At 41.1% G+C, this 20,049-nt stretch overlaps 1 protein-coding gene across 3 annotated transcripts in view; it reads left to right on the forward strand.

The window, feature by feature from the left end:
* The window catches only part of nwd2 (NACHT and WD repeat domain containing 2), a 43,283-nt gene that overhangs the window by 15,958 nt on the left and 7,276 nt on the right, over positions 1 to 20,049 (forward strand). For all 3 annotated transcript variants that reach the window (XM_079672442.1, XM_079672441.1, XM_079672443.1), the window contains 4 exons: positions 3,301 to 3,417; positions 13,846 to 14,049; positions 14,721 to 14,871; positions 17,470 to 18,059. In XM_079672442.1, coding sequence (XP_079528568.1) covers positions 3,301 to 3,417; positions 13,846 to 14,049; positions 14,721 to 14,871; positions 17,470 to 18,059 — 1,062 coding nt within the window. The remainder of the gene's footprint in view (positions 1 to 3,300; positions 3,418 to 13,845; positions 14,050 to 14,720; positions 14,872 to 17,469; positions 18,060 to 20,049) is intronic.

Raw genomic sequence — 20,049 nt, forward strand, 5'->3', positions numbered from 1 at the left:
AAGGGTTCTCCTGCGTTTGACCCGCCGCAAGCAAATGCCTTCCAAGGGCATTAGAAAGCTGCTTAGTAGAAGCTGTTACGTAAGAAAAGGCGCCCCCACTAGTTTAGTGGGAGGGAGAAAAAGGGTGGGGGAGAGGGAATCAAAAGATAAGCAGCAAAGACGAAGGAGAAGTTGGCATGAAAGAAAAAGACAGGAGGAGGGTGAAAAGGAAACTGTGAAACCATTCCAGCCAAAGCCCCACGAGTCTTCATCCAACCAGGGCTCCTCGTTAAAAAATATCTTTCATTAATCCATCCAAAATACTCGCCGTTTTACTTAATTCCTGCCGATTTTGGATAAATGTGCCTCGACTATTTTCCCATCCTTTTCTCCACCCATTCCTCCATACTCCAGTGAAGCACAGTGGGTGATGGGGCACATTAAATCAGTGTATCCTCCCCTCACACTTGCGCACAGTGAGTGGATATGACTAATGTCTTCATTTAGCTTTTAATTACCGTGCATCCTCCCAATCACCTGCTGAAACCCCGTAGAAAGCTGTCGTAATCGGGGGTCTCTCGTCTAACTTCATTCCCCCTCCCTCCGCTCCTTGTCAACACAGGGCCGATTGCCGTCTCCCACACATTTGCGTTGGAAGTTGGAAGTACATTAGTGACACTGATACAGAGTGACTGATGGGCTAAGCAATGGGTTTTCCACAACAGTTAGGGTATTGGGGTGTGAGTGGGGGGGGGGTTCTTCTCAAAGTAAAAGCCTTCAGAATAATGGAAAGAGGCTACGTCTAATCTGTAGCACTGACAAAACAATCTAATGAAAAAAAATCTCCAACAACTTGTTTTAGTGATTTATGAAGAACACATGCCTAACATTTTTGTTTTATATAATTTAGAGCTGAAACAATACATCTCTTAATTGTTTACTTAATCAACATAAGTTAACTCAGCAATCATTTAGTTTCTTCTCCCCTATTTGTCTAATATGAAAGCACACTTATCTTTTGGTTTTTAATTGTTGCTTGGAAAATCCAAGTAGCTGAAAGTGTTTCTTTCAAATCTAAACGAACTATTAACCTAAAATGGGCTATAAATGTAATTTAGGGACATTAGAATGAATAGTTAATCATAGAAAAGGTTAAACATTGAAGATAAATAATAATAGAGAGAAATCAAGTGGTCCCACTCCCAACATGGCGCCTTAATGGGTTGCAGCACAATCTGAATGGTTGTGATATGGTTTAAAGCAGGGGTGCCCAATACGTCGATCGCAAGGGTAGTGTGGGTAGATCGCATGGCATTGAAAAAAATAGAAGAAAAAAACAAAAAAACATTTAAAACTTTTTTTGTTGTTATTAAAGTTAGCCTATCATCCATCCTTACTATGGCATTTGCCACTTGATTGACGTAGGATGATTGACAGGTAAGCCAGTCTGAGTTGTATTGTGCCATACAGGTTCATGCAGTTACAGTATGAGGGGCAATTAGTGTTAGCGCGCAACAGTTTATCCGCCATTTAGTCCACTAGCACAACACGCACCCCGCGCACCCCGCGCTCGCAACACAGATTGGGCAGTAGGTAGATCATTTGGGCTTGGTCATTTTAAAAGTAGCTCCCAAGCTGAAAAAGTGTGGGCACCCCTGGTTTAAAGGATAGGAAATTCACAAAAGTAAATTGTTCTATTATTTGTTTATTTCTGGCATTTTTTGGCATTCACAACATGCAGCTTTGAACATGTTTGTTTGCAGGCGCTGCAAGGCTAAAAGTTTGATTGCTATACTGGAATAATTGATAATGAGGATATGTGTTAGTTGCACCTTGAGGCTGTGAGATAATGTCTCCTTCCAAGAGTAACACAGCTGCTCACGGGTGCACAAAAACAATTGAGCAGATGAGCTGAGGTGCAGCTCCAGCCCTCCTGCCGCTCCCTCCAATAATTGGACACGCCAATATCTCCCAGACTGTCTAAAAAGTCCCATTCAATTTCACTGCCATCGGGTTATTTAGGGCTGCCAGTCACTTCTGTTCTCCGCCACACTGCGGATGTGTCAGTCACTGCCAGACTAAATTCATTTGAGCTAGCTAGTCTGTTGAGCTGAGCAGCAGAGCATGGAGGAAGAGAGCTGCTGAATCACTTCACCTCATCTCCCCGCCACACCCTCTGCTCCTCGCCACCAGGGAAACAAACCAGCACAATCAATAGCTACAAGACAGAAGAAGAAGAAGAAGAATTATGCAGCAACATTTATTTTGGGGACTGAAACCTGAGAAAACTGCCCGTAGGAGGGCGTGTTGTCCTCTTTGACGAGCCCAAACCTGCAGCAGCGTGGTGTGTTTCCTCACCCGCTCTCTGTGGTGTGTTTACAGCCAAAACTTCTAATGAAATGTGTTGAGGGAGACCCGCTCTGTCGCATGTGTGATTATGTGTGTCACTCCTCGCTGCAGGCATTTAATGAGCAGTGTTGGAGTGGTTTTCAGTGACACTGAGCGTGTGTGTGTGTGTGTGTGGTAGTAAGTTATCTTCACCTAAATAACTTGCGTTTTCATGATATATATATTGATACAGCTATTCTATTCTCTCCTACACACTCCCACCCCCCTCCCCCCCATGCCTGAAATGCCTCTATTGGACTCCTTTGTTTACTTCTGTAACATAGTGACATCACCATGTTACACTTCTATTGGCTAGCGACACATTGTATGTTACTGGCTGAGGGCAGGACGTCTCCAAGTGGTTGACCAATCACAACAGAGCCGGTGCCCAGCCCCTTTTTGTACATTAAAGCGAGTAAAGATGTCACAGTAGAGGCACAGAATATGAACCTGAACATTAGCATAATAAGTCCTCTTTAAATTCATGTTGCTGATAAAAGAGCAAAGCCTCTCTGTAAAACAGCAAGTGTTTAACCTTGTTTCCTAGAAGGAGAATCTATCAATAACTTGCTCTTTGGGGAGTTTAGGGAGGTGGTTGTGCTATTTATTTGTGTGTATAGTGGAAATTATTAACATATAATGACAAAATATTTACTATTTAGAGGTGTAGGAGATAGATCAAGAGAAAATGGGCCACAGTGAATACATCCAATTTATCTTCCTGCTCGCATTAGTACACAGAAACATAACTCTTTGCCTGTGTGTGTGTGTGTGTGTGTGTGTGTGTGTGTGTGTGTGTGTGTGTGTGTGTGTGTGTGTGTGTGTGTGTGTGTGTGTGTGTGTGTGTGTGTGTGTGTGTGTGTGTGTGTGTGTGTGTGTGTGTGTGTGTGTGTGTGTGTGTGTGTGTGTGTGTGTGTGTGTGTGTGTTTCTAGGTGGTGGACCTGTACTGGGGCACGGACCCAGAGGAGTGGGACAGTCCAGATCTGCAGAGACTCCGGATGAAGCTCCTGGAGGAATGTCTAAAGACGTCAGCGGGACCATGTTTTGTTGTAAGTATTACACACAGGTAACAGTTAGAAATAAAGTGGATTTTAAAAGTCTGAATATTATCACTGCTCAAATTGCTGTGTCCAGAAAATCTGTTAAATCTGAATCAGTGTTCCCCCGTCATCCCTGTCTATCTCATTGCATGGCTTTGATATATAGCATTAAAGCCGGATTATTCCCGTAATTTTAAAGGTTTTATACCCATGTGAAATAACCCTATAAGAAGGAAATCATTTTTTTCTTGCAGTCTTTTTATGAATATGACACTGAAAGGAGAGTAGCTTTCTATTGTGTTCAATATTATGACATTTGAGATGATGTACAATCCTTTTTTTCATATTTTCTTTCACATATGCAGTGTTTTGGTAACAGCTCTATGGGTTTGTTAGGGTGCTCAAATGCAAATAACTACAACAAACTGCCTGACTAATTGGTGATACGTTCACGATAACAAACTGCAACAAGAGTGAAACAACTTCAAAACATGACATTAGATTCTAAATCGTTTTGCACTGCTAAAATTACACTTGTATGAATGAGTTATGTGAAGCTCTATGCAAGAAGAGAGAGAGAGTGGCATGACACGTAATTACGGCTGACATGTCGTTGATATTTAAGATAATTTTAGGCCACATAAAAAAAAAGAAAAGTCAGGCACAAGGAAGGACGAAGATCACAGAGAAGAGGGGGAAATACGACAGGGAGACAAATTGATGGTGAATTATTTAAAAAGAACAGATCCGTTTCTAGGGGTTGAAAATTAGGTGAGAGATCACAAGGAGACGTAATGCATTATGGGTAGGACAGAAATGCTGGTCTCAAGGGAACATAATCTCCTTCCCCAGGCTGAGTTTGGCGTATACACTGCTTCCTCTCTCACACAAACACATTTTTCACTGCAAAACATTCACAGCTTAATGATTCAGGCTGGCTTATTTCCAGCGGAGTGATGCTCCTTATATCAGGAAAGTATTACTGGCTCCAGATTATTTTTTTCTAGAAAGGAAAACTGCTTCAGAAACTACAGTATGTCCCTGCACAAGATGCCACAGGTTTAAAAAGGGTTTTTGTTTAGCTGTTGCAAAGATTTTAGTTTTAAACTCTTTTTAAATTAACGTAAAACAAAGTGTGTGCATAGTTCAAATTGGGCATCAATGCTCATAACTCATCACAAGCACACATAAACCTCAGTTTATATGTTCCAACTGTATCACTATCAACCCACAACAAGACATTTTGAAATGCCCATGCCAGCATCACAACAAACAAAGGAAATCAAATTGAAAAAAAACACCATTTACAAAGCCACATGATTGTATTAGAAATTAGAAGCCATTACAACACAAAAACTGCAGAAACTGTATAAAACAGCTAACTTGATATCACCAAACACACATTAGAACAGAGCCAAGACACCTCTTCATATATGTTAACGTATTTAGCAAATGTAGGGACTTACCTTAGTGCAGGGGTGTCAAACTCAAATACAGAGTGGGCCAACATTTAAAAATGGGTGCTAGTCGAGGGCCGGACTGGTTCAATGTTTATTGCAAAACGTATTTAAATGAACTTATTGCACATATTAAACCTGGAACTAACAAAGCTTAAATTATTGCCTATAAAAACAACATTAAACATTAAATAATCAGTTGCATTCATTTCTTATGGCTCTATCTGCAGATTTTCTTATGATTACATTTTTCCACAGGCCAACAACAGCTTCAAAAAAACTACTTCCCTCAAAGAAAACACCAAACATGCCCTGTTGTCTCAAGAAACAAAGTGCAGAAACTCAGTGTGCTGCTCTTTGATGCTAGTTCAAGCCAGATACTTGGCATCTCATCTTGGGTGCAAGTTCATCAATGTTTGGGCTCAGGCTCTGAGCTGAGGAGATCCTCAGGATTGAGTGAAGGTGTGCGTGCAATATACCGGCGGGCCAGATCTAATAGTAATTAAAAATTATCCTGCGGGCCGAACTTAAATCCACCAAGGGCCTTATTTGGCCCCCTGGTCTTGAGTTTGACACATGTGCCTTAGTGATGAGTTGTGGTTCCAAACAGTGGCATCACAGAGAGGAAAATCCCACATTTGGCATGAAATGGCTCCAACAGTTCAAGAGTCAGGGAACACCTGTAGCTGCATGGGTAGTGTGGCATAAACACACACAGGTTAGCCTTTAAGCTTCTTTGAAGGTACAACATCTAAGTGTTAGCAGCTAGCTAGCTTCTTTTGGAGATGCTATATTAGCAGCAGCAACAAGTGTTTGCAGCACTGTGGGCATAAAAGTGGGCGGGGCATAGACAGCTTGAAAAGACCACCCTCTACCTAAGGTTGCGTTTGATTCATGTGTCATGTGAGTGCAGCAGAAAAAAGGTGATTTGTTTGGCTAAAAATATAAACACTTAAAACATATAACGGGATCACTTAAACACAAGGAAGAGGAATTCGATTGAAAATATAAAGCTATTATAAAGTATTGTATAAACTATTCTAACATGTAAAAGTATATACATTCTTTATGCAGGTATTGTTGAATATTGTCATCTCTTCACCTAATCTACTGTTTGTACACGCTTTTCTTCCCTTAGTGTAGTTCTTACGAAGATTTCCTGAATACTTTGGCATTGACCCCTGCACTTATAGAAGTTGGTAGCTGAAAATGCTGGAAGGCTAGAAGACTTGTCTTGAGTTTTATTTGTGTTAAATTACATTTGATTTCATGGCCTCTAAAACCCATTGAGACAGTGTGTGCTGTACAATGTAAGCTCAATGAGCCTAAACTGGACTACAATGACCAGATCTGAGTTGAAAAGAAGCATTGCGCTCTCTCTTTTGTGCTGCTGGCTTGGTGTTTGCACATGCCGCGTGAATTTCATTCATTCCCATCAGCCTCCCTGCCCTCTGTCCCTGCTGCAATTTCACCGTCTTAACCCCCAATGACCCCAAGCAATAACACAAAACACACCGAGAGAAAGTAGGCACACAAACTCAGGTAGCCCTTTGTTGTTTTGTCCTCATTTCTTCCTCTCTCTCTTGCTTTCACACCCACACACAATTTTGACACACATGGTATTTTCCCTGTCATGTAGTCTGAATCTGGGGTGATACGGACTCCTCCACACACACACACACACACACACACACACACACACACACACACACACACACACACACACACACACACACACACACACACACACACACACACACACACACACACACACACACACACACACACACACACACACACACACATCTATACTGCATGTCCTCCCCATCTGGCTGGTTAAATCTTTAATGGCATATTCTACTCGTCCGTCTCGGGGGTAAATGAAGGGTTTTATGCAGAGGAGACCACAATAGAAGTCCCATCCAGAGCTGTCAGAGGCAGCTGCTGCCCCGGTTCCTCCGAGCTCCGAGCGGCTTTGATCAGGGACTTGGATCCTCGTTTATGACAGTTCTGGGTTGTCCGGGACATCTCCGGAGAGCCATTGTTTATTTTTTAACAGGTTTGTAGACCGAGATATCTATGTGGGGACAGGGAAAACGTCAGCAGAAATAGTTTGTGTCGCAGGTTCTGCACCGTGTGTGTGTGTGTGTGTGTGTGTGTGTGTGTGTGTGTGTGTGTGTGTGTGTGTGTGTGTGTGTGTGTGTGTGTGTGTGTCTGTCTGTCTGTCTGTCTGTCTGTGTGTGTGTGTGTGTGTGTGTGTGTGTGTGTGTGTGTGTGTGTGTGTGTGTGTGTGTGTGTGTGTGTGTGTGTGTATGTGTGTGTGTGTGTGTGTGTGTGTGTGTGTGTGTGTGTGTGTGTGTGTGTGTGTGTGTGTGTGTGTGTATGTGTGTGTGTGTGTGTTTAGGAAAATCCCATTCTCTTCTGTGCAATTTTCTTTTTTGTACTTTGTCTGAATTGTTGACATGCAGCCCCTCGCAGTTTCTACACACCCACCATTGTCATCACCTTCACTCATTAAGGTGCCCACCTGCCTAAGTGTCACCCCCAGCTATCACATGCACACACACCCGTATACAAACAGCCACATGGCAGTAAGGGGAGACTTCAAAGAGGAAGCCACAACAACAGAGCCCGGTGCACGGATAAGAGTGGGGAAAAAAGGGACAAAGACAGATGGAAATGTCCTAAAAAGCTAAATGACATTGATTATCGTTGTGAGAGAAAAGAGTAGGGGAGGATGGTAGCTGGCAGATTACCAGCCATTGAGGATCTGTGCAACAACTAGAAACCTCCTTATAGGCCTACTTCTTTTGGCACCCACATCTCTCCTCATTTGCTTCAACAAATTAGTGATGGGCTGTTCAACAGAATCTAGTCTTATCTCCTTCATGTTTTGTGACTTCTAAGAGAAAAAAGGCAGTAGAAAAAAGGGAATTAAATGTCAGTTCTTTCTTTAATTGTATGGTTTTTCTCATTACTTGACATCGGAAAAATGTCCTTGGGTGAAATCGAAACAACCACAATTATTTTCAGTCGGTAGGCATGTGTCAGGATTCGCCTTAAGACAGTGTGCTGTTATAAGCTGCCTTTATTGGACACGTCACTCTTTCTTTATGAGTAGGAATCAATTGCAGCAAGGGTTGTTTTTTTTTTAAAGGTCACAGCTAAACACAAGACAGGTGGCAGTGCAGGGTCGTTAAAGACACACACACACACACACCACACCTGGTGGGTGAGGGGGGCTTTTCTCTAACCTGTCGATGCAATAAAGCCCGTTTCCATGGCGATTGCAGGGGTTGGCATGGTGATGGTGTCATTGACCCAGAGATTAAGCATGACAATGAGCCATGACTGTTTTTTTTCTTCCTTTCTTTTTTTACGCTGTTCTGCTTTCCAAAAGTCTCAAATTCCCTCATGTAGAAAACAGTCAAACTTGATAAATGCCTCAAGGACGCGTATCGGCGAACAGCGTGCTCATCCAGTTCTTCTGCTTTCTTTTTTTTCTACTGGCCATATAGAAGGTTTACTGCATGTTAGAGGAGAGTCAAGGATACAGTAGCTCTTACGTCCTCCTCCAGTGAGCACATGATGTAACTGCTAACGTGATAGCCTGGAAGTCTTCAGTGAACGTAGACGTTCAAAATAAATATATTGATAATCGGATCCTTGAATGCAGCAAACAACTGCCATAATTAAACGAAAGGGAGATGTTGAAAATGTTCCTCGCCTTGGGCAAAAATTGTTAGAATTCAAGCCTGGGATTTTCGCCAGATTGAAGCTTTGTTGCACATCCTTACAACATACTAATTTGTACTTTCTGAGTGTGCTGTTGATAGACACAATGAAATGAAAACATATCCTTTTTAAAACAAATTCAGTTGTGTCACTGCTTCTGGAACACCAATTTTTCTTGATGTTTTTGATATTTAAACGAAGTTATTGTTCGTCACGACTGAAATCAGCATGGTGTTCAGCCCATCTTTCGATACTTTCTTTGACTTCCCTTCAGCTCTTTCAGCCCCAATCCACTTTGCTCCGACTGAAGATGTAAATCTTCGAGAGTTGGGGTTTCATTTATATAAAAGCTCCATTCATTTGCTAAATCAGCCAGGCACTGACGATTTAAGGAAAACATTACTCAAACAAGGAGTGAGTTTCTGCAGTGGATTAATACACAGTTAGGAATCTTGTGAGTATTTAAAGCAAGAAAATGGTTTATGTGGGATTCACTAAAACAATTGACTCTATGATGGGAAACGTGTGGCGCAGTGGGTTGTGCGTTGGTGTTCGGATCAGGTTCAAACCCCCCTGCAGTCAGCATGTCGTTGTGTCCCTGAGCAATACACTTCACCCCAAATTGCTCCTGTGGGGATTGCCCACAGTATTGAGTATGTAAGTTGCTTTGGATAAAAGCGTCTAACATGTGACATGTAATGTAATGTAATCATAACGTGTCACCCAGTGCAACACTGATGAGGCTCAGTGATGCGTTTGTAATAGATTATAGGTCTATAGTACAAGTAAACAAGCTATATGGGGCTTTGGTGTCCATGATAGATTTTTTTCTGCAATTTGATGACAGTAAGAAGAAAAACATTATTGCTAGCCTTTTCCTTTTATTGGAATATGGCATCATTTTATGCAAGTACAGACTGTTACTGCATTTATATTCTCGCAAAACAAACAGAAAAGGCTTCTATGACAATTAGGGCATACTGTATATCATTATGTAGTATGGGGTGGGCCTTCTGCTCTGTGACTGGGTGTCACTGGAAATTAAACATTTCTCTGATCAGATCATCTGTTTCTTTGTAGAGCCATTTCTCCCTCTGCGGTGCCAAAGCTTACGCAGCAAATATCCGAACAGTTGACTGTGTGTTTCATTGATTGATTGACTTCGTCAGTGATTGATTTGTGGATTCGTACTGTAGCTGCGTAATATCTTAGTCGCCTCACCCAACTGGCTCATCAGATAAAGTGCACTTAGCGGGAGTATAAAACCCCTTCCAAGAATGAAAAACCAGAAGGGGGAGGGAGGCGGAGGAGGGAGGCTTCAACTGGAATTGCAGTTTTTGCACCTAAAATGTAATAAGGACTTCTAAAAACACCCTTTTCTCCTCTTAAGAAAGAAATATAAACACACAGCTTGTCACTTGTAACACTGCTATCCACTTAAGATGTCTTAATTTCAAGATGTTAAAAACACCAGACAAATATTTGGACATATTTTACAGTTCAGCTTTGGTAAGCTGACAGTGGATTACTCTGCAGGCTGCTGATGTGTTTCTAGGGAACACCATTTGTTTTTATCATAATCTACATCTCCACACTCAGCCACTTAATTCATCCTGTTATAATACCGCAAGGCAACCTGACAGGGACTTTGTCAGCAACTTCTCTCTCACACACACACACACACACACACACACACACACACACACACACACACACACACACACACACACACACACACACACACACTCTCTCTCAGCATTACTGTAGTTTAGCCCAGTGCCTCTGTCCTCTACTGACACCTCACTGCAGCACCATGAGTCATAGAAAGCCATCTAAAAGTGGGTGGGGGGAGGTCACCTGCGGGGCAGCCGCTGGTTTGAAAATCTGTCAAGTCACAGGTCCTTAGAAGATCTAAAGATTTGTTTGGACCCGAGCGAGGCACCCTGCCGTGGTTCTCCACAGATGGCTGGCGAGCTATGAGCATGTACAAAAGCATGTCTTATATTTTGTTATTTCACAACATATATAAATTAAATATGACCTTAAAATTGTTGGACATCACTAGTTGGCCCATGAAGAAAACTGATGGCACTATACAACACACTCAGTAACTTAGTTTGCATGACCGCTCCCTGAAACAGCAATTAATATAGCATGTCTGGCTAACTAGCTCAATACCAAAAAATAGTAGCTATATCCACCCAGCATCACTACAAAAGCCAAAAGACGCGTTTTAACTGCATTAATATGTGGGGTTACAGGTTACTTAAGTTATTTACAAGTGTAGTCTAAAATGTGTATGCTCTTGATTCGCCTTCGGGAAGTCTAACACAAGCCGATATTACCCAGAGAAATGTTTCTTTCACACACTTTGGTTAGCCCTTATCACACTTCTTATTTCTTATAACACTTGAAGAGAATCAAACTATTTGACGCAAACAATAATCCGTATCATTCTTAACAAAGCACATCAAAACAAAAAAATTAATAGGAAGCCTAACCTCGATACATGATTTATTTGACTTTAGCAAGTAAGCTAGTTAGAGCTAATAACATCTGGGTGTCATTGAAGTCTTCTGGGTTCATTTGCTGAAATCAAGACTCATTGTTTCAAACATGAAAGATACATTTGTTCACTTTATCATTGTAAAATGCTTTCGTGCCAGAATGGAAACCTTGACATGTAGCATCAGTAACTAAGGGGAGCAGAGCCTTACTCATTTGAACACTTTCCATCCAAAAAATAACAAATGGTTTGGAGCACATTTATCCGATTCATAATCACAGCTTGTGTGTTAGATTCATATTAGGGGACATAAAAAATACTGAAAATAATATTTTAGCATCACATATATGCAGTGTCTTATCCCTTCCTGAGTTAAACTCATATTAAACATTTTGGCTTGAATGTAGCTCATGACCTTTCCTGTCAATCACAACTGCAGATATTGAGCAGTCTGCCCTAGTTATCTATTCAACTATTTGTTTTGACAAGAAGAGAGAACAGAGAGTTACACACCGAAGGGAATCCCTTTCCTTTCTTCCTTCTGTATCTGTCTAACAGATACTCTTAGCACTCTTTTCTTATAAGGCTTCTTGTTTCATCGGATGTACATGAGTAATCTTGTCACAAGGGGTTTGTTTATTATCGAGAATCATTTTTCTTTCCACCCTGAATTTATACTGCAGATGCTTTCATATGCATGGGCTTATTTATCTTTTTTTAATCATAGTTGTTCTTCCTTTGGCGTAGTGAATATAAATGTAATGTCTTATTTTACTTGAGAAGTGGTTGTTTATATAATGAAAATGAAGGGTTTGGATCCAAAATGCAATCCCCAATGTGAAAATAACACCTCCTCCAAACCAACTGATACTGCACATGAAAACTATCTTCTCAATCCAAAAGAAGCCACAAAATGAACCTGAGACGTGTGCCATGAAACTGCACGAATGTGAAGTGAGTCCACCCTGGGCGTTTGTAGGTTCTGAGAGTAGGCAGTACAAACCGTGTCACATGCCATCGTCCGATTCCGCTTGTTCTCTGCATCTGTTCCCACGGGAACGAGGAGTCCAACATGAAATGGCTTTGTGGTGTCATTGCCGTGAGCAAACCAACGTGGTTTTCCACGTCCCTCACTCGCTCCACGTCTTCACCCCCAGGCTTCAGCTGAATAACGACACATGGAGTAAAGATCAGCTGGTCATGGAGCGGAGGGCTTCCACTGATTCTCTTGTTTTTTTTTCTGCACCCTTTGTCCTCGAATGTGACTGATAGAGCACGTCAGGGATGGAGCCAGGTAATGGCCCAGATCATCTCTGACGGTATTGAAGGGGCTGTCACTCAAAAAGCATGTGCGTTGATGCCGAAGGGGGAAGAATGGAGCTTACAGTGTATGCCATGTGGAGTGGGAGATAATAGTGGGATGAAAAGGCCACAATTTAATTTGACGATGCCTAATTATGCATCTACTGTGTTGAGTGTTCTAGTTTCTGACTAAAAAAGAGATTGTGGAGAGCGATTGTGGGTATTGGCTTTGGTGTATAACAATGAAGAGGATGATGTCAGTGGTGATAAAAACATTAACTTACAGCAATGAAGCGCAATTCAATCACATTTCTACATTCTTCCCTTTAATTAATGCATTCATTTCCTTGTATGTAAAACAGTCCCATCTGCTCTATATATAAAGCAAATCTGGTCATTCCCTTAATACTACTAATGAATGAACATTTGGAAATGTGGCCAAGGCTGTGTCTTTTACATAACAGTGTGTCATTAAAACACTGGCTGTGCCACAGGAGAACAAATCAGCTCTTTCTTAATGATAACAATGAATTATGAGCAGGGATTGGCAAAAGAGACTCCATTAATAGCTGATCTAAATTGTAAATTTGCTTCCTTGGTAATTGATCAGATATATCCTCATTTATATCATCATTTAGTTTTAAAAGTATCATTTTTGTAGCACAGATTCAAACTGTTCATTCTTAACCTCTTATGCGTTTCTTTTGCCATTTTCTGTTGTTTAGATATGTTTATGTTGCGATATGTACGTGATAGTGTGTGACGAATGGCGGAAGATTGCATTTTTATCCAACAACCGCTGTACGTTGTCCAAACACATTTGACGACATCACAGTGTAACAGTCGCACTTTGATTGGCTAGCGCTCCAACACATTGTACATGATAGGCCAAGGGGCGGGACATATCTAAGCGGTTGACAAAACTCAACTGCTAACCAATCAGAGCAGACTGGGCTCTGGTTTCAGACAGAGGGTGAAAAGAGGTGCTGAAGCATGAGAGAAATAAAGAGCTTTTTGAACATGAAAGCATGGAGACATGTCACAGTAGAGGCTATAAATACTAATATGAACCTCAAAGCATAACATGGCCCCTTTAAGAATGTTTAAAATGTACATATGGTGTGGTGTAGCATTTCTCCTTCCAAGATAGAGCTGTCAGTATGCACCACAGTGCACACACAGTGGGGATTGTGGTGGCAGCTATAATCCAAATTGGTCGGTGGAGTTCCCAACACCACCCCAGCTGCGCCCTGTGGCTCTAAAATTGCCTCGAATAAATCACACCGTGTGCAGCGACTCCAGTATTCATCCCGCACCACTGATCCAAAAAATAGAGCCCTAAAACAGTTTGAAGGCTCGTAATTATACGCATTTCCTTTCTCTCTCTTCATCACCTTCCCTGCCCTCCATCTTTCTTTCCATCCTTCCTCTCTTCAGGGTCTTGTGGGGGAAAAGTACGGCAGCATCCGAGTGCCGGGGGAGGTGGAGTCGGCGGAGTTTGAGATGATCTTGGATGCAGCTGTGGAGGCGGGGATGGACACACACATCTTGGAGGAGTGGTACTGCAGGGATGAAAACTCAGTGCCACCCGCATACTACCTCAAACCCAAAGCCCAAATGCTTAAGAACTACCAGAACTCTGTGAGTGCTTCCTCAAATGTTGCGTTACCCACGTACTGTAGAGGTTAAGAGATAGAGGATTCTTGTCATAGAGATTGTTGGTGCATGAATTAAACTGTCCTTGAGGAACCTATTTTATATTAGAAAAAGAAAAAGCAAGTTTGTTTGGAGGTTGTGTGGAAAGATGTTTAATCTCAGACAGCCCTTGAGCTCTCTATAACACGCTTTACAGCCCAAGAAGAAGTTGCAAACTACGCTGTAAAAGGGATTTCTTTACAAAAGGGTTCAGTTTCTGACTTTCAACTTCTTATCTTTATAGGGACAATAAATGATGTGAAAGAGATTTGTTTAAAAAAAAGCAGCATGATAACGTTGCCTTGAGCTTTGAGTCATAAAAAGCCATATAAACTGTAGATTGTAGGATAGTGGGATAACACTTCAACACTCTATGATACTACAAACATTAGGATATGAAAGTGAAACTTGTAGAAGCTCTTAAATCTCCTACTATGAGCAGAATCCCCCAAAAAGCCAGAAGGAACGTTCCTACATAAAGCGCTGATTCTAAATCAATGTTCCTCACTTGAAACAGAGAACAATATTCCCTTTGTTTCAGAATATTTTAGCACAAGACATGGTTAGCCACATTCTCTCAGTACATGATGATGTGTGTCGGTCCTCTTCCTGTTTAGATGGAGTCGAGCAGCGCGGCCAAGACCAAGAATGACAAGGCCTGGAGGAATGTGTCGGAGGAGATCAAGAAGATCTTCCGAACAGCGGTGCTGCAGCTCCAGGAGAAAGGGACCATGAAGTGCCCTCAGGCCAAAAAATTCCTCTGCTCTGGTCAGTTAACTTTTTCTCATAATGTCACATCTTTTCTGATGGGAAGCTCACTTTCATCTTTCTGGTTTTTCCATTTGGTGCTAGAAATATTGTACTTGCATGTTAAATAAAACCGTTATTTGGCATTTAGTATTTTATGATACTAATGTCAAGCTCTGAATGCATGTAGCTCTCCCTTTTTGAGCTTAATGATTAGTTGATTATTTAATTGACCCGAAAATATTCAAAAATGTGACAACTTATCATTGTTATTTATCAATTGTTAATGTAATTTTTTAGTCATACATCTTGAAAAATCCACGGGTTTTAGCTTCACAAATATAAATATTTGCTACATTTTATTATGCTATGATATTAAACAGAATACATTTTGATATAGACCAGTGCTTCTCAAAGTGTGGCCCAGTGGTCCATGAGTATATTGGTACAATTTCACATTTGAAATAAATAAATAAATTAAAGTTATCCGCACTCTCGCGCAAATATTTCCGCAATGGAGCAAGCTCAAGTTTCACTTTCGATTGCATCATATAGCCCAGCGCAACACCTTCATCACACATGTTGCCACTTGTTTGTACCATTTTCAGGCAATTTATAATCTGTTCTAGAAAAACGATGTGTTTTTGGATATTTGTGGAGTTAGGTGGTCCACGAGTGTTTTCTTATTGGTTAAGTGGTCCTTGGTATGAAAAGGTTTGAGAGACACTGATATAGACTAATGTTCAGACAAGATGAGCAATCTCAAAACATATTTGTTCTCAAAGGTAAGGTAGTTAAGAATGGAGAAACCAGCTTGAGTGCGCTAGAATTTGAAAGTACGCAGCCGAAAAACATCTGCCTCTTCCTTCAGACTTCCTTACAGAGCCCCTCCTCCAACACACACGAACGCGCACATGACCAATGAGGTCACGAGATAAGTTTGTGCACGAGATGGAAGGCTGGCGATTGATGAAAATAATTGGGCGTGCTTTTTACAGCGCCACGGCTTCCACAGATGACATTTTTGAATGTATTTATTGTCAAATTGTTAATATATTCATTGCTATCAGGATGTTAAGAGCATTCCATGGAATATAACAAAAAGTGTTTCTGAACCTACCCCACCTTTAATGTTTCACAATGTATAGACCAAACACATGAACTTATCTGGAAGATAATAAGTGATTGATCCATAATGATACTAATTCTTAGTTGGAGTCTTGATTGCTACAGTAGATAAAGTCATCTTACAAATCCTACCAAGGGTTTCTCTAGTTAAAAGAAAATGTACATGGATCTTTCTAACCTGAAAAAAGAAAGCCTTTGCTATCATCATGTATGAGAAAAGTTTAAAAATATTATTAACTTCCAGGAAAAACAACTCACATGGCAAAGGCCACAAAGTGAATAAGTGGGGCTGTTGTGGAGATTGCAATCTTGTCACTAAAAATGCAACAACAAATGAGAAGCAATCAGGATGTGCCAGCCCACGCCCAGCAGATGACAGAGATGGATCGATTGCACTGTAGGTTCACCTCTCAGTAATGAATCCAAACAGTGTTTTGCAATGACGGATAAAAACAGAAAGGATTTTGTGACTTTAGAAGTCCACTTTTTAAAGGTTATTATTATGCAACATGTTGTGTGATTAAAAAGCTTATTATTGAATCATTCTACTGTATGTTGTGTTAGTCACAATTTGCCAAAAATACTTATTATTTTCCGACAAATCTGAAATCTCCTTTAAAGATACAACAAGGAAACAGAGAATTAACGGTTATTCTCAATACTTATATTTCTGCTGGTGTAAAAGGTGACAGCAACAGAAAATGTGACGTTTGAAGAGTTTCTTCCACACTTTATGTTCACCCTTTGAGGTTGTAACATGTTTCATATCAGCTCTTGTTTGAAAAAGACTCCATTTGGGATCTCCCAGTTATTACTGAACTGTTTGGACAGGAGAGAATTAATCTTTCAAGACATCTCTTGTTCTTTTCTCGGGCTGTCATCGTGCGAGATGATCTAAGTAATATTCTACCGGGATCCGATGACAAGCCCTTGTTTTATTGCTCCTGTTCGTATCAGGCGGGCACAGCATGTTGCTTTTCTCATGGAGGAAATAAAGAATAACACAAAGAGAAATAATTGCAAGTTTTTTGTAAGTCAACCTGAAAAAGAAGCCCCTTTTTTATGTCAGGAAACAGCAGAATGTGTGCACTTTAATTGGGGTTTAAGCTAGCGTCATTGTACTAAATAGGAAAAAAACTTTATTTTCACACTTTTCTCTCTCCCACCAAATTAGCAAGTCCCCATGTGACACAAAGACACTGGCAAAGTTTCAGTTGGCCAGCTCTTTGTTGGCGAGCCTTTGATTCAGTTCAGTGGCGCTAGCTTAAATGATTTTATCATCTTTGTTTCTTCTTAAATAAGGCTCAAGAATCTAATCGGAGCCTAAAGGCTTCTTATCTGTTGGGCTTTGCTCCTGAAAGGAATCTAAATCTGTTGGACATTTACCTTTGAAAGTAGTACATTATAGTCCTTATCGGCATATAATGTACCAAACACAAAGCTGGGAAGTTTGGAGAGGTTAACATAGCGTTGTGTTTTCTTTTATTCCAGCCTTGGAGGATGAATTAGACTTCGCCCTTGGGAAGCAAACCCCTGCCTTTCTCAAGAAATGTGTCTGCTACATTCGCAAGATTGCCAACTTTGACCGCTTCGCTAAAATCCCGGAGATGACTCGCTACATGGACACCGTGGTGAGCGAAGATCGCGTCATGCGCAACCAGGAAGCCTACGAACGCCTTCTGAAGATACGGGACGAGTTTATCCCAACCGTCGTCGCTGCCTCCAACCTCCGTGTCTACTCTTCCGTCACTCACTGCGACATGAAGCTCGGTTACTCCCAGGAAGTGGAGAGCCACTACGTAGAAGGTCTGTGTAAACAGTTCTACGAGGACATGGTGGATATCATTCAGGCCACGGTGCAGCAGAACTTCGGCACGGAGGCCGACCCGCTGTACGACGAGATCCTGCAGCACCTGTCGCTCTGTAAAAGCTACGCAGAACTCTACGATTTCAAGTCGGAATCGTTGGATTACGTACAAGAGTATCTCATGCCGTCTAAGGGGAGCAGAACGAGCCCCCTAGTGGTGTTCGGGGGACCTTGCACGGGAAAGACTTTGCTGCTATCTGAAGTTGCCAAACAGGTGAGATAAAATATAAAAAATGGTGGTGTTATTTTGCTCCTTTTGTGCCTTTCCCATCGCCCTTTTCCTTGTGTTTTCACGCTTGTGCTCTTCTGTCTGTCTGATCTGAGCATGTGTCCATCTTTGTGCCGCGGAGTGTGAGGGGGCGTGCAACTGTTCATCTCTTCTCATCAAACGATTGCTTGACCATCTGTTTGTCTGCCAAAAAGACAGTCCATTGCCATGTCTCTTAATTTCCTACAAACTGTACACATCTGTGCACGGGTCTGCTTTTTCAGACATGAACATCTGTAGAGCTATCACAAAGGTCGTGGACAATTTGTTTCTTAAAGGGAATGCTTCATGTTTATGCACAACCTTGTTCTCTGTTCTTTGGTTTTGTGCGTGCCATCTGGCTGCCCGGCTACATTAAGATCACACCTAGCCAAGATCACACAGCACCAGCCCACAGATCTACCCCTCCTGTCCAAACCTTTCCTCATAAACGTTGTGTTAGTGCCCTCATTTATAGTAAGTCCATTCATATCATCCGAGTTCATTGCGTGGTTGTATAAAATGTTACGCAATAACATGATCAAAGCCTAAACTTCAGCGTTATATTACCTCGGGGACGTCATAGTGAAAGTGAAATATCTCAATGTACACGCTCATACAGTGGATTCAAGATAAGTGATAAAGGTGGAGGTGTGTATGAGAGCATTGTGCAGGGTGAAGAGGAAATGAGAAGATAGTGATATTTCAAACCAAATTAGTCATGCGAATTCTGCAACCAAATATGTTTACAGGCTTATTCTGCTACAACAGAATGTGTCCTCATGTGGAAACACATTTTTGTTAACAGAAAAGGGAACGTCTAAATCCTGAAATTACCAGGAATGCACAAAAATCTCGATATTGATTTCAGCCATTTATAATTCTCACAATTAAATCTGCAGTCCTTGGGAAGGTAAACGCAAAACAATCAAAGGATACTTATACGTTACGTAGAGTAGTCCCTATCACACTAGCAATTATCAAACAGATCAAAGCACATATTTTACATAAATACCACCACATTAACATCACAAGAATAAAACTAATTTAAATGATAGCTGCCCACACAGATTAGCCTACTGACTTATCACACAAACAGTTTACACTAATACACATACAGCATGTGAGTGGGCTTTCCAGTTCTCCTTTAGTCCAGTCTTTTTATTTTTTCATAATTAAAGGAAGAAATACTAGATCATAAAACAAGTGGTTCCAGAATCACGGGATAAAGATTAACCAAGCGTTGGATGTGAAACAAAGCTTTCGCATGTGGAATTAAGTTTTCTGTAGTTGGACTGTATATAAGTCTTACTGTAAGACATTTACAGCGAGTTAACATTCAAAACTAAAACCTATGCGGCCATGTTGTTTAAAGAGGGATGTTATTAGATTAAAGGTTGACTAAAAGATGTGCTGGTGAATTGTTTGGACAGCACCACATGGTGTCATTCACGCATAACTGTGGTTTGAATCACATAAACCCCGGAGATTTAACAGCTTGTGTTTGATATCAAATTCAAACCAGTCCACAGAAACAGAAGGAATCTATGTCAAAATGTTATGAAACATGTGTGGGATTTCTTTCCTTCAGTTGCAATGAGCCCTAAAACTTTGATGCAAATTCACAAGCAAAACACAAAACTGCATGCGTTTATAGAAAAGAAGTAGGCGTTTGCTCAACTTTCCCTCAGAAGCTGATTCCCTTAAAGTACAGATTTACCGGGATTTGTATCAAGAATGTCAGATTTTCAAAGGGGATTGGGAGGTATTTCTTTTGGAGCTTCTAAGTTTAGCGCAGTAATACATAGCCTTAGGCTTCAGTAGAGACTTGTATTGCAGATAACAGGTGTGTTAGGTTGCCTTGTTTTCATATCATCAGCCAAATTGTACACAGGTGCAGAATAAGAGAAACACAATCAGGATGATGTATGACACTAGTTGTTAAATAGACTATTAT

The sequence above is a fragment of the Notothenia rossii genome, assembly GCF_949606895.1.
Source record: "Notothenia rossii genome assembly, chromosome: 3".
Lineage (NCBI taxonomy): Eukaryota > Metazoa > Chordata > Actinopteri > Perciformes > Nototheniidae > Notothenia > Notothenia rossii.